Here is a 15,153-nt window from a genome sequence, read left to right as displayed (position 1 = left end):
AGGCAGGCAGGCAGAAGGAAGTTCTTCGTGTAAACAAAAGAAGAAATCCAAAATGAAAAATACTGTCGTGGACGATAACGAATTTCTCTTTCTTCCCTTTACGAAAGGAATCGATGCGGGAACATTCTCGCGAAATCGGCGTCCACCATTTTCCAACGAAATACGGAAGATATTTCGAACTATATCGAAACGAGTCCACGAATCTTCGAGTTTCCCTCCACGCCCTGGATATTGCCCTCGAAATATCGAAAAAATCTATAAGGACGTTTTGCCTGGTGGCGGACTTTGTCGCACCAGGAGGGATCGATCGAAAGGTTCGCACAGCGTTTCTCAAATTTCACCGAGGAGACACAGAAGGCGTCGGGGATACAGGACTCGAGTTTCGCGATCGATTAAGAAAGACCGTCGAAGAGAATTGGATGGAATCGATTGGAAGAACGGCGTGGTAAAAAAAAAAAAGGGGGGGGAAAGGACATTGGATCGAGAAGAAAATGGCAGCGGTGAAAAATAACGAAGACGTTTTCGAAAGTGATACGAGATACGAATAACGTCTCTGATACGTTCCCTACGGAAATCGTTATGAGCGAGTGAAACGACATCGGCAGAGGAATCGAGGAATCGCCATAAGATGGATCTTAGCGACGCTATGGATAACACCGTCACAAGCGGTATAAAGCTCGCTATTTGAATTCCAAAGAATCTTTTCAGAGAGAGTCCTTTTCCTGGCGCAGATGTCAAAGCGATAAATCATCCGCCTCTATAAAGATTCCGTTATCTTTATCGGATACGAGGAATACTCGATTCTCGGGATCGATCTCTTATCCGAAATTAATTTACTTCCTGGGCTGGGTTTTGATCCAATCTTCCATATTTTTTTTTTTTTTCCGATCACACGAGTTTCCGCGACATTGAACGCGAACGAGATGAAAAATGACCAAGTTTGAGAAACGCCGTGTTCGTGAAAAAAAGATGTAACGTTGCCAAACTTTGGAAAAGCTGTTCGGACCGCGATCCAACAACGTATCTATTTTTCCTTCGTAAGAGCGTGTCTAGTTTCATCGCGTTACGAGGCACGTAGGAGCCAGCAGCTGCGTGAAACGATCGAGCATTGTTATTAAAAAGTCATCATCAACGTCGGGGAGGATAAAGCAATAGCTCTGACTCGATGCACGACCCACGATACGTGCGTAACACTGTACGGTGAAATAATACTCCTTGAATCTCTCTTGCCTGTCTCCATTATCAAAATGGCGGTTCGCAAGTAGGCTAACTCTGGAAGAGTTATATAATAGAAATAACAAGGCTGGTGCTCGTGAAAACGAGGAAAGAGACGAGAAAGTCGGTCACGCCATTCGACAAATTCAACCGTGACGGTTGATCGCGGTACGCTCGTCCCTCGACTCGAAATCGGCCTCGGCCCAACATCCGCCATCTCTTCAAAGAGTTTGCGAGAAAGTAAAAATAGTGGCGTGAATACGGTGGTGGAACGTAGCGAGCGAGTGCGCTATGAATATGCGCCATGAATCTAGTGATAGGAATGAGTCAAACATCGTCGTGGTACGCGTCGTCAACGTGACCCTCCCGATGATCCCCATTACCGATTCACGAAACCTCGATCCATCGATCTACGAAGCGTCGTACGTGCCCGTCGTGTTTGACCACGATCGATCGAAGTGGCGGCGCTCATCGAGTATACACGCTCCCGAGACACGCCTCTCTGTCTCGAGGCAAGCTCGACCGAGAGTCGCAGGGCATCCCGCTGACCTCCTCGTTTCCATTCCATCAAACGGAATCACGGTACCGCGTCCAATCTCATCGCGACGCCGCCACGATCGAGTTCCAATCCATTTTAATCACCGGACCTTTGCATCCGGATTAATACACCGTGCGAGATACCGTGGAGAAAATTCTCCGTGGCAATGTCTCGTCCGTTTATCCGACCTCGATTCCATCGCTCGGACGCGACTTCGCCCGATCCACGGCGAACGAAACGAATCGTGGAAACCTACCCTGCGCCTCCTTGTACTGCACGATGTATTTGGTTATAGGGGAGCTGGCGTGCGCCGGATCCTGCTCGCTGGACGGCGACGACCAGGCCAACAGCAGCGATCTGCTCCCTTGCTCGGCTACGTGCAAATTCCGGGGGAAATTCGGTGGCTCCTGCACCAACAGCTTGATACCAGCCCTCGCGTGGCCGTAAGCGTTCGTAGCCACGCACGTGTAGTCCCCACGGTCAATGTGGTTCGCCTGGGTGATGCGCAGCTCCGAGATCACCCGCCCGGACACCTTCTGGTTGTCTATCGTGTACCTGCGGAGAGGGAGAGCTTCGTCGAAACTTCATTTCGAATCAACAATCGCATCGTTGGACGAACGAGCCTTACGATTTTAAGTCCAGTGGCGAAAATATCGCCTCGCAATTTTAATAACCGATAATAACGGATAATCCGCGGGAGAAGATGAATTCGCGATCGAATTATATGCGACGAAGCGATGCATCGCGTCTCGCTGGTGCTCGAGTAATTTTGCGTGAGAGAAAGTTAGCGAGCGAGGGATGATGCGGGAATAATTTCGTAACGAAGGAGCGCGGCGTTGTTGGGAAAATGTTCCGTGGAAACTTCCCTCCCTCCTGTCCCTCCCCTCGCCCCGACGCGCGGTCACACGCTCCGCGGAGTGGAACCGACCGAGTGTACCGGATGAATCCCTCGAGGATGAGCCCTCGAGGGGAGGGGGAGGAGGGTCGAACGCGCGTCTAACGTGCGATCACTCTTTTTTTTTCGTCCGTCCCAGTTATTTTAAAGGGGAAATTTCGGGACCCGAGCGTGGACACGACCCGCTTAATCAGAGCCGCGATTGCAATCAAGCCGCGTCAATCGATGGGGAGATCGATGGGAGATCGAGATGTCGCCCTCGTCGATCGTTCGCCGCGGCGAAAGCCCAGCAACATGCACATAGAAGGGAAGGGAAGGGAAGAGGAGGGGGGGGGGCTTGATTAATTTCGATACAAACCTAACATCGTAGTTGGGATCGACTCTGCTGTCACGCGCACGCCAACTCAGATCAAGGGGAGCGTCTCCTTCGGCCTCGCACCGTAACGTCACGCTCTCTCCTCGCCTCACCGACTCCTGCTGAGTTTTCACCGACACTTGAGGGCCCGCTGTTTCCACAACAGTTTTTCGCATTTTAACGATTTTTCTCAATCGTTGTCTCTGTTTCTCTCTTCTTATCAGGGGAACGCCAAAAGTAAAAGAAGAAAGAAAAATCGTATCGTATTCTCTCTCGATATCCTCGTACGCTTGGAAACGCGAGAACGAATCCGATCGATCGGACGAGGCACGAACGGAGTTATGCTCGAACGGAAAATCGGCGGATATCGTAAAGGGATGATACACGCGATCGGATCGAACCGATAAAAACCATCATAAAACCAAATTTCCCACGAATCCAGTTCCTTTCCTTTCTTTTTTCTCTCCCTCCAATTACTCTCCGCGTAATTCGTAAAGTTTCCCTCGATTCGTATGCTACACATAAAAAAATGGAAAAGTCGAAATTACGATCGAGAACCGAGTAAACGCGAATGGACGGCATTACACGACTCGTCGAAACGCAACGTAACGAGATTTTTAAAGCAACGTGCGAGTTCTCTGCGGTAAACGGACTGTAACGATCCCCTCCTCCCCTCCCCTCCTCCGATATATAGGCGTTCCCCTTGTACGTATGGATCGGTGTGGAGAAATTCGGCCACGGAACTGAAGAATTTCGGAGCGAGCTGGTCGTGGCCGGAATCCCAAGTTCGCGGGCTGACACAGATCCACCTTCCTGGCTGTAACTCGTGTGATGTTGCGTGAATATTTTACCGTGAACTGTTAGCCGAATGAGCTTGCTGAGGCCAGGTCCGATCCCGTTGCTCGCCTGGCACAGATAGAAACCGGCGTGATCTCTGGATACCCGTGAGATCACCAAGGATCCATTCCCCGCAACCCCCGCACCCTCGGTCCCGCTGAATCCCAGCTCCCTATAGTCGCCTGGCGTGTCCATCCCTGTTCAAAGAGAGGGAGAGAGAGAGGGCAACCATTAAGGGAACCTCCAAAGTAACTCCCGTATGATAATTCTCTGTCTGTATTCCGCTTGTTATCCAAGATAATGGTAAACGGAATTTGGAACGCAATACAATTCTATTCTATTTGCGTAACGGGAAATTAGAAGAATTCTTCCTTTAACTGGAATTCGATTAAGATGTGGATGGATATATGGATGGATTGAAATTCAAATTTCAATGAAAAATAATAGGGAGGAATATAGAATAATTATTAATTGTATTCGTCGACGGACGTCTTGTTCTTTCTTTTTTTTTTAAATAGAAAACATTTTATTACGAGCTACTATTGTCTTGTAGCGTTGATCCACTGCGCCCAGTCAAATTATCCAGCAGAACTCGTTGGATAGAATTTTAATAGAGCGTTATCTTCCATACGAAGTTGTTCGTTTTTGGACAAATATAGAAAGTAAGACAGTCTGAAACGTTATAACATTCGCAACAGAAACGTTAGAAATTAGAACGTTCGATGACCTGATTTTATATAAAGAGAAAAAAAAGAAATTTCAAATATTTATCGATTCGTGGAATCACAGGAATTCGACTAGTGAGACAGGGATTTATGACGTTACAGAATTTTATAAAGTATCGGAATATCCTTTCGGAATTCGTCGCATTCTCGAAACGACGGAACAACGTAACCACCGCGGCGGATCAACGTCACTCGACATTCTTTCCGATACAATAAGAATCTGGAAGCGGGTGGGTAAATGTCCAAAGGAAACTCGGCGTTGCGTGAAAAGATACAACGGGTGGGTGGAAATGCGATCGAAAAGTACACTTTTCGACTCTCTCGACATCGAGTACGTACGGGGCACGTTGTCGTAGACATCCATCTTCCTCCCTTCCAAAAAAAAGAAAGAATAAAAGAAAAAGGAAAATCGCAGCGTTGGACGCGTATTAAATCGTTTAATTGATACGCCGCGGTTGATTGGCCGGCTCATTTGAAATGTATCCCTCGCTTAATGAGCAATTTAACTTTGGCGAGATTGGAATAGGGAGAGAGAGAGAGAGAGAGAGAGAGAGACGAGAAATGGTCGGCGATCGAGGAAAAAGGGAAGAAATTTCATTCCTGAAGGGGCGCGATATAATGTTCGTGAACGGGCAACGAACCGGTGAAACTAATTGTACTACCCGTTTCATCGGGCGGAGGGCTTATTTCAGATTGAATGAGACCCGGCTGGAAACGGCCGATCAGCGAAATTTCTGATGGATATCTTCGTCAACCTCCGCCAACCTCGGGTTAAATACACTCGGAACCTCGTAACTCGATGAAAACGGTCGATCGATTCGCGTGAAAAGTCAGCCGGAATTATCATTAAACTCCTTCCGGAAAGGGAAGGGAATAACGCGGGTAAAGAGGAGAGATGTCCCGTGTGTTTCTCCCGTTTCGTTTTCTATCTATTCGGTTCGAAAATTAGCTGATAAATTTTTACGGGAAAAATAGATATCTATAATGGGAACAACCTTCGAATAGACCTTCCCTTTTCGTTGCTTATAAATCGAGGCGGAAGCGGCTCACGAATCGATTCCATCTGATAGAATTTTAAATTTTCCCTTACGGTAGGATTCTCCATTTTCCTTTCATTTCTACATTTCCTTTTCTGCTCTTCCTTTCTCTCTCTCCCTTCGAAAAACATTATACGGAATTCTATGATTATTTCCTTTTTCTCTCTCTCCCTCTCTCTCTCTCCCTCAACTGGAATCATTATTACTGACGTTTCACTTGAAATTCTATTCTTTCGTTCTTAACAAGGAAATTTTCATGACTGTCTCTCGTGAAAAGAGAAAAGAATCGATAAGAGGCATTGATCTTGCCAATTAAGTAGACTCGAAGCACGAGAGAAACCATTAAAAATAAATAGGAAGGAAACTTTTCGAAAGGAATCACATTACATCCCGGATACACACGTGTGCGTTTATAAAGATCGATGCAGACGAGTCTCTCGTAAAGGGAAACAACCCGTCGAAAAGCGAGCATTGAATTCCGCTTATTAAGTGGTATCAACCTCTTACGGCAACTTGCCCCCGTACGTACGAGTACTAGCACGCGCCAAACAATTTTTCTGCAGTGGAATGCGGTATCATAAATCAGCTGACGACCGTGGCGAAAAAAATATCGTGGAAAAATACACGAATTTAGAAAAATTTAGAAAAATGGATATGTTTCTAAAAAAAAAAAAAAAAAAAAAAAAATAAATAAAACCTCGATCCATCCTCGATCACAAATATCTGTCAAATATCTATTAAAATTAACCCATATACAATTTCAAAAGGAGAACGATAAGCTTGCACTCGAGGAGGAAGAACAGGAGTAGATAAGAAAGGTTCCCCTTTGAAGATTGACTAATCGCATCATCGTTCGGGATCGATGTCCGACATAAGTCACCCTACTTGGTGGTTTCCGGTAAGACAGAGGGCCAGTTTTTCGGGACTCTCTGCGAGAGAGAGAACGGTATCTCTCCGCCACGTTGGGACGATGGATACTCGGGGTAGGGAGAGTCGTGACTTACCGATCGATTGCTTCCAAGTCACCGTCGGAATGGGGAATCCTTCAGCCTGACAGGCAATGGAGACGCCGTGACCTACAACGGCGTTCTGGTCGATAGGTTCGACCGTCCAGCGCGGCGGCACTAAAAATACCATCCAATTGGCTTAAAATCTTCCGGATCGCCGGCTCCCCGCGGACCGGCGTTTCGTCTTCGCCCGATCTCTCGCCCCGATCCTCGTCGATCGCGTCAATTCACACCGTCGCGTCACCCTTCTCCATCGCTTTATCCCTATATACGCGTATATTCCAGGCAATCGCCTCGTTTTCGCGTGGCTGACACACGCAACACCCGTTTTAGGAACAGAACCTCCGTTCTCTCGTTCTGGATAAAGGGTAAAGGATCAGGTGCGGGAGACTCGAGTTCGAAAACGTATTTCGGGTGAAAAGAGCGGAGAGATGAAGCGATGAAGAAAAGTAGCCGTTTCGGTGGAACTCGATTTTTTGAATCGAATTAAGGGGGATGGAGATCGATCGATTCCCTTCGTCTTCTCCGATCGAACGAAGGGAAATCTGATATTTCGTTCGAATTAATTAGCCATTGTTCGCGGGGAACATCGATCCGCTTTTGTGGAAACGGCGGGATCGGGTTTTTCGTCGACGAGGATCCGACCGATTTCCGAGCGTTTTTCTCTCTACCTGCTACAATTGTCTTTGCTGTCGTGTGGCTTTTGTTTTTGTAGTCGCGTATATACTCGTGTGTGTGCGTGTGCGTGTCTCGTGAAAACGCATGCAATTTTCCAACGGGTTTTCGAATGTTGAAACTGGATACTTACTGCAACGCTAGTATAACGTGAACAACAACGTGTGTGGCAACAAAATCGGTGGTGTCTGTGTGGTTTGGACTACTTGAATTGACGATGTCGTATTCAGAGGGGGAGAGTAAGATGTTTATTCATTCGTTGTTGTCGATCAACAGGAAGGAACAAACTAACTAATTTACCAGAAATAACTTGGAGCAGTGATTGAATGAAATGAAATGAAAAAAAAAAAAAAAAAAAGAGAAAAGAAAACGATCGTCGAGCGAAATTAGAAACTGAAGAGAGGGAGGGGGGAGAAAAAAATATGCGTGCGTTTGTAATTAATCTGTAATTATTGAAACGAAAACGTGCTCGTTGCTCGGAAAAATTAATTTGTAAATGGGGAAAAATTAAAAATATACTCGATAACAGGAAGGAATGATAAAATGAAATTGAATAAAGTGTTTCGAACAAATTAAGGGGGGACCAACCGATACACCGTGTATCAGTTAGAGAGGAATAGCATTCCTTGGATTAATCGTAATATAGAGAAAAGTATATCGTAATTGGATAGGATAAAGTGTTGCATGCAAGAATCGTTTCATTTCGAAAATATAAAAAACACGGCAGGCATCATTCCAAGTAAAAAAGATGTGAATACGTAATCGAATAATAAAGGTTTTAAAGAACAACGTATACGGACAAAGCAATAACGGTATCCTATCTCAAAGAACGTTACTTATAATCAGTATAAATACGAATAAAAAACACGCAGAGAAAACTTTCGAGGCACACAGTAATATAACGTAAACGTTAATCTCAACATTCTTTCCATCGTCATTCCAAGTTGCTCGTATGTATATAAAGATAAAAATATGAAGGTAGGCGAAAAAAATCGTACGAGAAAATGTACTGAAACCAGTAAACGTTAACTACGCGAACGCATGCTTTTACATCCGTCACAGACATTTTGTTGCATTACACGAGCACAATATAAGTAATATCTCTCGGTACACGAAACCGCTACAAAAAGAAAGGAAGAAAACGAAAAAAAAAAAAAAAAAGAATAAAAATAAAAAAAATAAAAGGATAGAAAAAATGAAAAATAAAAGAAAGATAAAAATAGGAAAATAGAAAATAAAACGACACTATAACTATGGACGAACACGCGTAGAACAAAGGGAACGAAAGATACGAGAGAGAGAAAGAGAAAGAGAAAGAGAGAGAGAGAGAGAGAGAGAAAGATAGAAAGAGAGAAAAAAAAAAGAATAATTCGTACGCAATTAAAAAAGAAAAAACGACCGAACAACAAAAACGTTCTAATTCTAATCAGAAATCAGTACTCTCAACTTTCGAAATCTACAAATCGAACTCTTTACAAATGCTGATGATCAAATGAGGATGTACAAATATATAGTAACGATGAAACAACGAGAAAAGAAAGTAATAATAATAACAACAATTAAGTTTCGTTCTCATTTACTTCTCAGCATCTTTCTTTCTTCTTATTTCTTTCTTTTTTTTTTCTTTTTTTCCTTTTTGTTTTTTCTTTTTTTCTCAATTCGTCCATTTTACTTTTCCCAATTTTTTTTCCCTTACCGACTCGTCGTCAATGGATTAACTTGATGTTGCTTTAACCGTTGCTCGTTGGCGAAACGTGCTCTTCCCGAAAAATTACACGAACGAAAGAAATTCGTGTCCTCGAATTCGTTGCGGTTAACCGGCACGTCGATTGGCATGCATTAAAAACGAAAAAGAGAGACAGAAAGAGAAAGATAGAGAGAGAGAGAGAGAGAGAGAGAGAAATAGACAGAGATCAAAAAAAAAAAGAAGGAAGATAAATCGTACGACTCCTAAGCCTGCGTCTGTCCCTAGAAAATATTCGTTCTTTTTCTGTGCTGCGTGAAGGAAATCCTGGACTCCCGGCTTGTGTGCTATCACCTATCGTGTCGTATATACTTATACATATATATATATAGATATCTTTTTTCCGCCCTCTTCTAAAAAAAAAAAAAACACTCTCTTTACGCGCAAGTGCTGTCGCCTCGAAGAGGATTGGAGTACCTGTGTCGCGTCAGCGTTACGTGGCTTCGAAACCTTATGCAAAATCGAGCCATTTTAGCGAACGAAAGGTATCGGGTTGATAGGATGGACACGTTTCCGGCTGGACACTTCGACCCATATTCAACTCGACTCCATGCGAAATCTCTATAGAGGAAACAGTCTTGCATTTCGATACCTAAGTATCGAACATTCTACAAAGATCCGCGAATAAATGGAATTACGATCGTTTCATTTGATTCACTTTAGGATTTTTCAACAATTCAAAATGAATCAGGAAACAATTGTTCTTCGAAGAGGTATTAAAAGATATTTCTAAATTCGTATTCGAGAGCATGTTATCATAGTCTCAGCCTCCCCATTTTCCCAGGCTGAAACGCGACGAAGAACGAGGTTTGTTCGAAAAAAAACAAAATTGCAACGACACAGGTGCGACCTAATCTGTGTACCTGTGTAAAAAATTGTTGCGAAAAAATGGCAACGGCGGATGATGGGGAAGATGGTACAGGTTGACGAACGGCAGGCAGACAGACTTAATTACGCAGGGGTTCGCTATTTTGCGGGAACCTGCGAACAACCGGCGAGGAAATTCGTTTCGTATTTACCAGGGACGAAACGAAACGCGAAATCGTCGGTCGACGAGATCTCGACAATTAATTACTCGTGGATGCGGCACACGAAAGGCTCGAGTAAACGTTACCCGAACGATAAAGATTACCAAAGGCTGTTTCGTTGTGTGTGTACGTTGGCGGTTGGAAATCGGTTTCCAGTCGCTGAGTTTCCATGAGAACGAAGATAAATAAATAAATAACGGGAGGAAATGTAAGCGAAATGTAAATAAAACAGTGTCAGCGTCTACGTGTTATTCTCTTATTCCAACAACGATAATAATTGTTGTCTATCAATTATAATTACGAGGAGAGAAGAGAAGAGATCCGTCGTTGATATCGAGAATTCGACGATACTCATCTCGTTACCTTTTTTTTACGCGTGGAGAAAAATTTTATTTATTTTTATCGATTCTCCCTTCCTTTTTTCCCCCTCTTCTCTTTTTTCTCGCGTTGCGTCGAAATAAGAACTCGAATATTAATCGGATATTAATTTCACTTTTTATGGATATTGTGTTTAAAGAGAGCCAGAGAAGAATTAACGTAAAGAAGAAACGTTGAAAATTAGCCGGTCGACAATCACGGAAATAAGATGAATATAATTCACCGTGCGTTTTAGTATAATTCAGTTGAAACAACTTAGCGAAGACTCGGAAGTCTCTGGAAACAAGCTTCGCAACTTTAAATTACTCGCGTTCCTCGAGGGAGCTGGGATCGTTTATACAGAGGGAAGGGGGGAAGGTGGGGATCTTGGTGGATGCGCGCTCGCAGCCTGGAATGGAACGGCTTTCGAATGACGAGTATAGTAGGAAGCGTCGTTTTATGCGCATTAGGACACGTGTATCCGATAACGCGCCCGTTTATCTGTACACGTCGTCGTTTCCGTTCCGCTCGCTCCATTCCGCGCACTCGGCCAGACGTTATTCGTATCCGGATCGTATCGTCCTCCAGAATACACGGCTACGGCCGCCGGCACAACTGGTCCGGTAATATCCCGGGGCGAAACAAATGCGGAAAGTCAGGTGTTTCTTATCGCCCCCCACGGAACCTTGCGACGGCCGCCGTTCCTCTTATCGTTTCCAAAGCTCGATCCGAGCCGAGAATCGAGCACTCTATTTTACGCTCGATTGACTCTTGTTCCCTCCGTCCAAACCTCGACCAAACCTCTTAAATTCGACCAAAACTTTCTTATTGGCGAACGAGTTTCGCGACTTTCCATCGATTTCACACTCGAGTCGCGGAACCTCTCCTCCCCCTCTCGTGAAATTCCCTTCGAAATTTCACGATCGATGGAGAGCGGATCGCTCTCGAGCATCCTTGAGAACCGGCCTGCGTCTCGATTGCCCCGATCGATCTCGCGGCGAGTAATTCGAGGCGTACGATTGACCGGCGACGTTTATAAAAGACGTTTATCCTCCATTGATTCAGCCGCGCCGTTAACTTCCACGCGCCCCAACGTTTAATTTACGATCCATTGTTTCACGAGACTGTTCTGGCCGCAACGTTTCATCCCCACAATGCGCCCCGAAATCCGTCAATAACAAAGCGAGAACCCTTGAAGAGAGTCCCCCTATACGATCCCTCCGAGTTTCCCGGATCGATGGAGCGCAGATGTATCGAGAAAGATGTACGAAAAATTTGGGGCCGAGATTCATTTGGCTGGTGATGAGGTGACGCGGGAAAATTGTCAGAGCGGCGCGTTTCCGAGGAGTTGGTGGAAATAGTTCGTTAACGGGGTGGGTGTATATCGGAGGATGCACGCGGCATGGAAAAACGATATCGAAATCACGGGGAATACTAGTACACGTATCGCGCTCGCATCGATTCGGCTCGTAACATTCGGCTAACTCGAATTTACGGTAGTTTTTACGCGCGACCCAACGCCATACAACGGCTCTTAGTGAATATGAATGGCGCGGAAGAGAACATTATAACGCCTCGTATGTCGGCCTCGTAATACTCGTCACATTTCGCGCGTGCCTCGAAAAATAACAAAGCGAGGACCAGTGTCTTCTCCTAGTGTCTTTCTTCGGTGTGAGGAGCGTAACGTGTTTCGTCTCTCTCTCTCTCTCTCTCTCTCCCTCTCGAAAGAATTAACTTCCGGTTAATGAAGATCGACGAGAGACAATGGTTTCGCAACGAGATTGTCTCTCGCCTCGTAACTCGATCATCGTCTCCACGCGAGAAAGTTGACGCGGCGCTCGTAAAGAACGGGTGGGAATAACGCGAAGAGTCCGTTTGGAGGAGTCCGCCCTGCGACTTCCGTTCCGACGGAAACGATGAGAAAATGATTAAATTGGAAGCGAACGAGTCGTCGCCGACTTTCGAAGAATCATCGACCGAGTTCTCGAAAAGTCGCGTTTTCGACCGCGCCTTACCCGAAAACTCGAAACTAATTTGCCTGCGCGCGCCTGTATCCTCGCGAGAGGCCGCGATCCGAGCAAACTTCCGCTCCGGGTGAAACTAGGCTTGTAACGTCGTTCGAAAGGAGGCTTTGGGGAGAAGGTGGTTGGGGAGAACGTTGCTCGCGTTGGGGAAAAAACGTGGTCGAACGAAACGGGGATGTGGAGGAGAAGGAAAAGGAGGAGAAGGAGGAGGAGGAGGAAGCGTGGGATTTAGCGGAAGAGCGTGGAGAAATGTAATTGCGAGGCGAGCATCGAGGTGTCTTTGAAGGAGCCATCTGGCTGGCGTTATCTCTCGCTATTTTCTTTCTCTTTCTTTCTTTACTTTTTTTTTTTTTGTAAGAAATATTCCACCGGTCGGGAGCGTTATCCCCCTTAAATATACCTTTCGCCGCTCTTCTTAGCGGGATATGGCCGCGTGGAAAAAAGAATCCCCCGGTAACGCGATATCATATCCACCTTAATATTCTATCTTCGCGCGAATTCGTTGGGAAAATAAGAATCCCAGCTCTGTATTCAGCGAGCAAACTCGCGCGACCGTTCCACGAACCCCGGGGCATTGCGTGGAAAATTCAAACGGGTCGAAACACGAATCCTTCCCTCAAAGACAAATGTATCTATATCCACCCTTTCTACTCCTTCTATTCTTTTCAGGAAACGATCTTCGAGTTAAATTTGGTCCGGGGACCAAAGGATTTTCGATTTAATCCATCCACGTGGAACATCAAAATTCAAAGCGGAACGGTGACGAAGAATCGAAGAAGATGAGATCGCGTCGAGATAAGGGTGGGGGGTGGAAGTGTCATCGCGAGGAAGGAGAAAACGCGACACTCGAGTCGATTCCGTGTCGAAACACAACTCCAATCCTCCCTGTTGGCTGTTCCGTATCTGTGCCGTAATATATGTATGTATATATATACACGCGTGTACGTATATATATTTATATGTATATATTACATATATATACATATATACACATATGTGTGTATATATACATACAGAGAGAAAGACAGTCAGAGACAAGTATACATCTGGCTGGCACACGGTTTATGTACACAGGTTCTTACAGCTACCATATGTCGATTTTTGTTGTTGCTCGTTTGAGACACCAACCAGCAACGGAGAGGCTGGTCGAGTATTCGGCCAGGCCAGCGACGTTGCTGATCTGGCACGTGTAGTTCCCGCTGTGCTTAGCGCTGACGTTATTTATCGTCAGGATGCTGGAAAACGGCGGATAGTCGCTTATCTGTATGTTGTTGTTGCCCGTCTCGAGAAAGGCCGCGGTGGATCCGCCCGACGACGACGACGACGACGACGAGGACGAGGATGACGACGAGGACGACGACGACGACGACGACGAGGACGACGCACCGTCACCCGATCTGACCTGAATCGGTTTCTCGTCCATCAACCACGTGATGTTGAACGGCTGGTCACCCTGGCTCGTGGTACACATTAGCTGTGTCCTCATCCCCTCCGTCACACCGTTCTCGAAATAAAACGGCGAGATCCGCGGTGGAACTATAAACGTGACGTGTGATAATAGTATGTACTACCTTCATGCCGGACACTAACCGTTCCTCCTATTAGCGTATCTCGACCAGAGATCACGCTTCCCGTCTTCTTTCCCTATTCTTTTCTTTCCTTTTTCTTTTTCCTCGTCTTTTATCGTTTTTCTTTTTTTCTTTTTTCTTTCTTTTCTTTTTTTTTTTTTTNNNNTTTTTTTTTTTTTTTTTTCGTTTGCAGTGGAAAGAGGAGTAGTTTCGGGAGTATGGACGACGAGAGGGAGTTTGAACAGCCGAGTGCGCGACGTACGCGTCGTAGGAAAGGCGTACAACACCGCCGTCACGCGACGAGACTCTCTCTCTCCTATATTTTCCTCTCGCGAATATTTCTCACGATTCCAAGTCTCTGTCTTATCCGTATCGAAAGGGAGTCAAGTGTTAGGCCGCGGGGAGATGAAAACGGCAAGTCGGATAATTACATCGAAATGGTGAAACTCGAGAGGAGCGGGCCGTTGAAACGGAATTAATAGCGGCAGAGGTACGCGTCGAAAACAACGGAGAGTTAATAAATCTTCTTCCCGAACGTCTGAAATTAACATTAAAATACAACTGGCGGATACAAACTGTTCCGCCAGTTTAATCCGTTGCTCGGGGCGAGGACGGGGCTTAATTAATGTTCCTCTCGGTGGCGAATTAGAAAAGAATATCAGCAAAAAAGAAGATCTGTCTGACGCATACATATTTCGCACGTTCTAGATCGATTGCTCTTTCTCTTCGAATCAAAGTCTCGTCGCGGAACGGGGACAGGAGGTCACGAAATTCGCGACCACCGTTGTTTGATCGAACATCCGCACCGATCCCCCAACGTGAAATGGACACCGGTGGTTGCTCCATTTCGTCGTTGTCCGACCAAACACGGACCTACACCGCTTCCCGCCCCACGGACGAATTTCGAGCAGGGTTCGGGGTTTGTACAAGAACCGAGCTTGATAACGGCAATAACTTGGAGTTTCTGCTACGTGTTTCCCGCTACGTGACCTCCGTGAAACGTGGACGTTGGACAGGTGCGGCCCCAGCGGCGGCCGGAGCACGTGAAAAATGGCGGCTCGACCATAAATATTCGGTCACAGCGCGCCCACGTATACCTCGTGGCCTGGAAAATGAACATTTATGAGCCGGAGTAACTGCTAATGTTC

The 15,153-nt window shown here is 45.7% G+C and overlaps 1 protein-coding gene across 12 annotated transcripts in view; it reads right to left on the bottom strand.

Moving 5' to 3' along the window:
• Positions 1-15,153, bottom strand: part of LOC122717783 (Down syndrome cell adhesion molecule-like protein Dscam2) — a 119,300-nt gene that overhangs the window by 15,151 nt on the left and 88,996 nt on the right. For 11 of the 12 annotated variants that reach the window (XM_043942195.1, XM_043942237.1, XM_043942178.1 and 8 more), the window contains 4 exons: positions 6,607-6,726; positions 3,855-4,037; positions 3,007-3,154; positions 2,010-2,308 (listed from right to left, as the gene is read on the bottom strand). In XM_043942195.1, coding sequence (XP_043798130.1) covers positions 2,010-2,308; positions 3,007-3,154; positions 3,855-4,037; positions 6,607-6,726 — 750 coding nt within the window. The remainder of the gene's footprint in view (positions 1-2,009; positions 2,309-3,006; positions 3,155-3,854; positions 4,038-6,606; positions 6,727-15,153) is intronic. The other variant, XM_043942205.1, reaches the window with a different exon arrangement.

This window comes from Apis laboriosa, unplaced genomic scaffold, assembly GCF_014066325.1.
Source record: "Apis laboriosa isolate Shangri-la unplaced genomic scaffold, ASM1406632v1 scaffold11_cov152, whole genome shotgun sequence".
In the NCBI taxonomy this organism is placed as follows: domain Eukaryota; kingdom Metazoa; phylum Arthropoda; class Insecta; order Hymenoptera; family Apidae; genus Apis; species Apis laboriosa.
The sequence above is the reverse complement of the archived record's forward strand: the minus strand, read 5'-3'. Positions and strand labels throughout refer to the sequence as shown.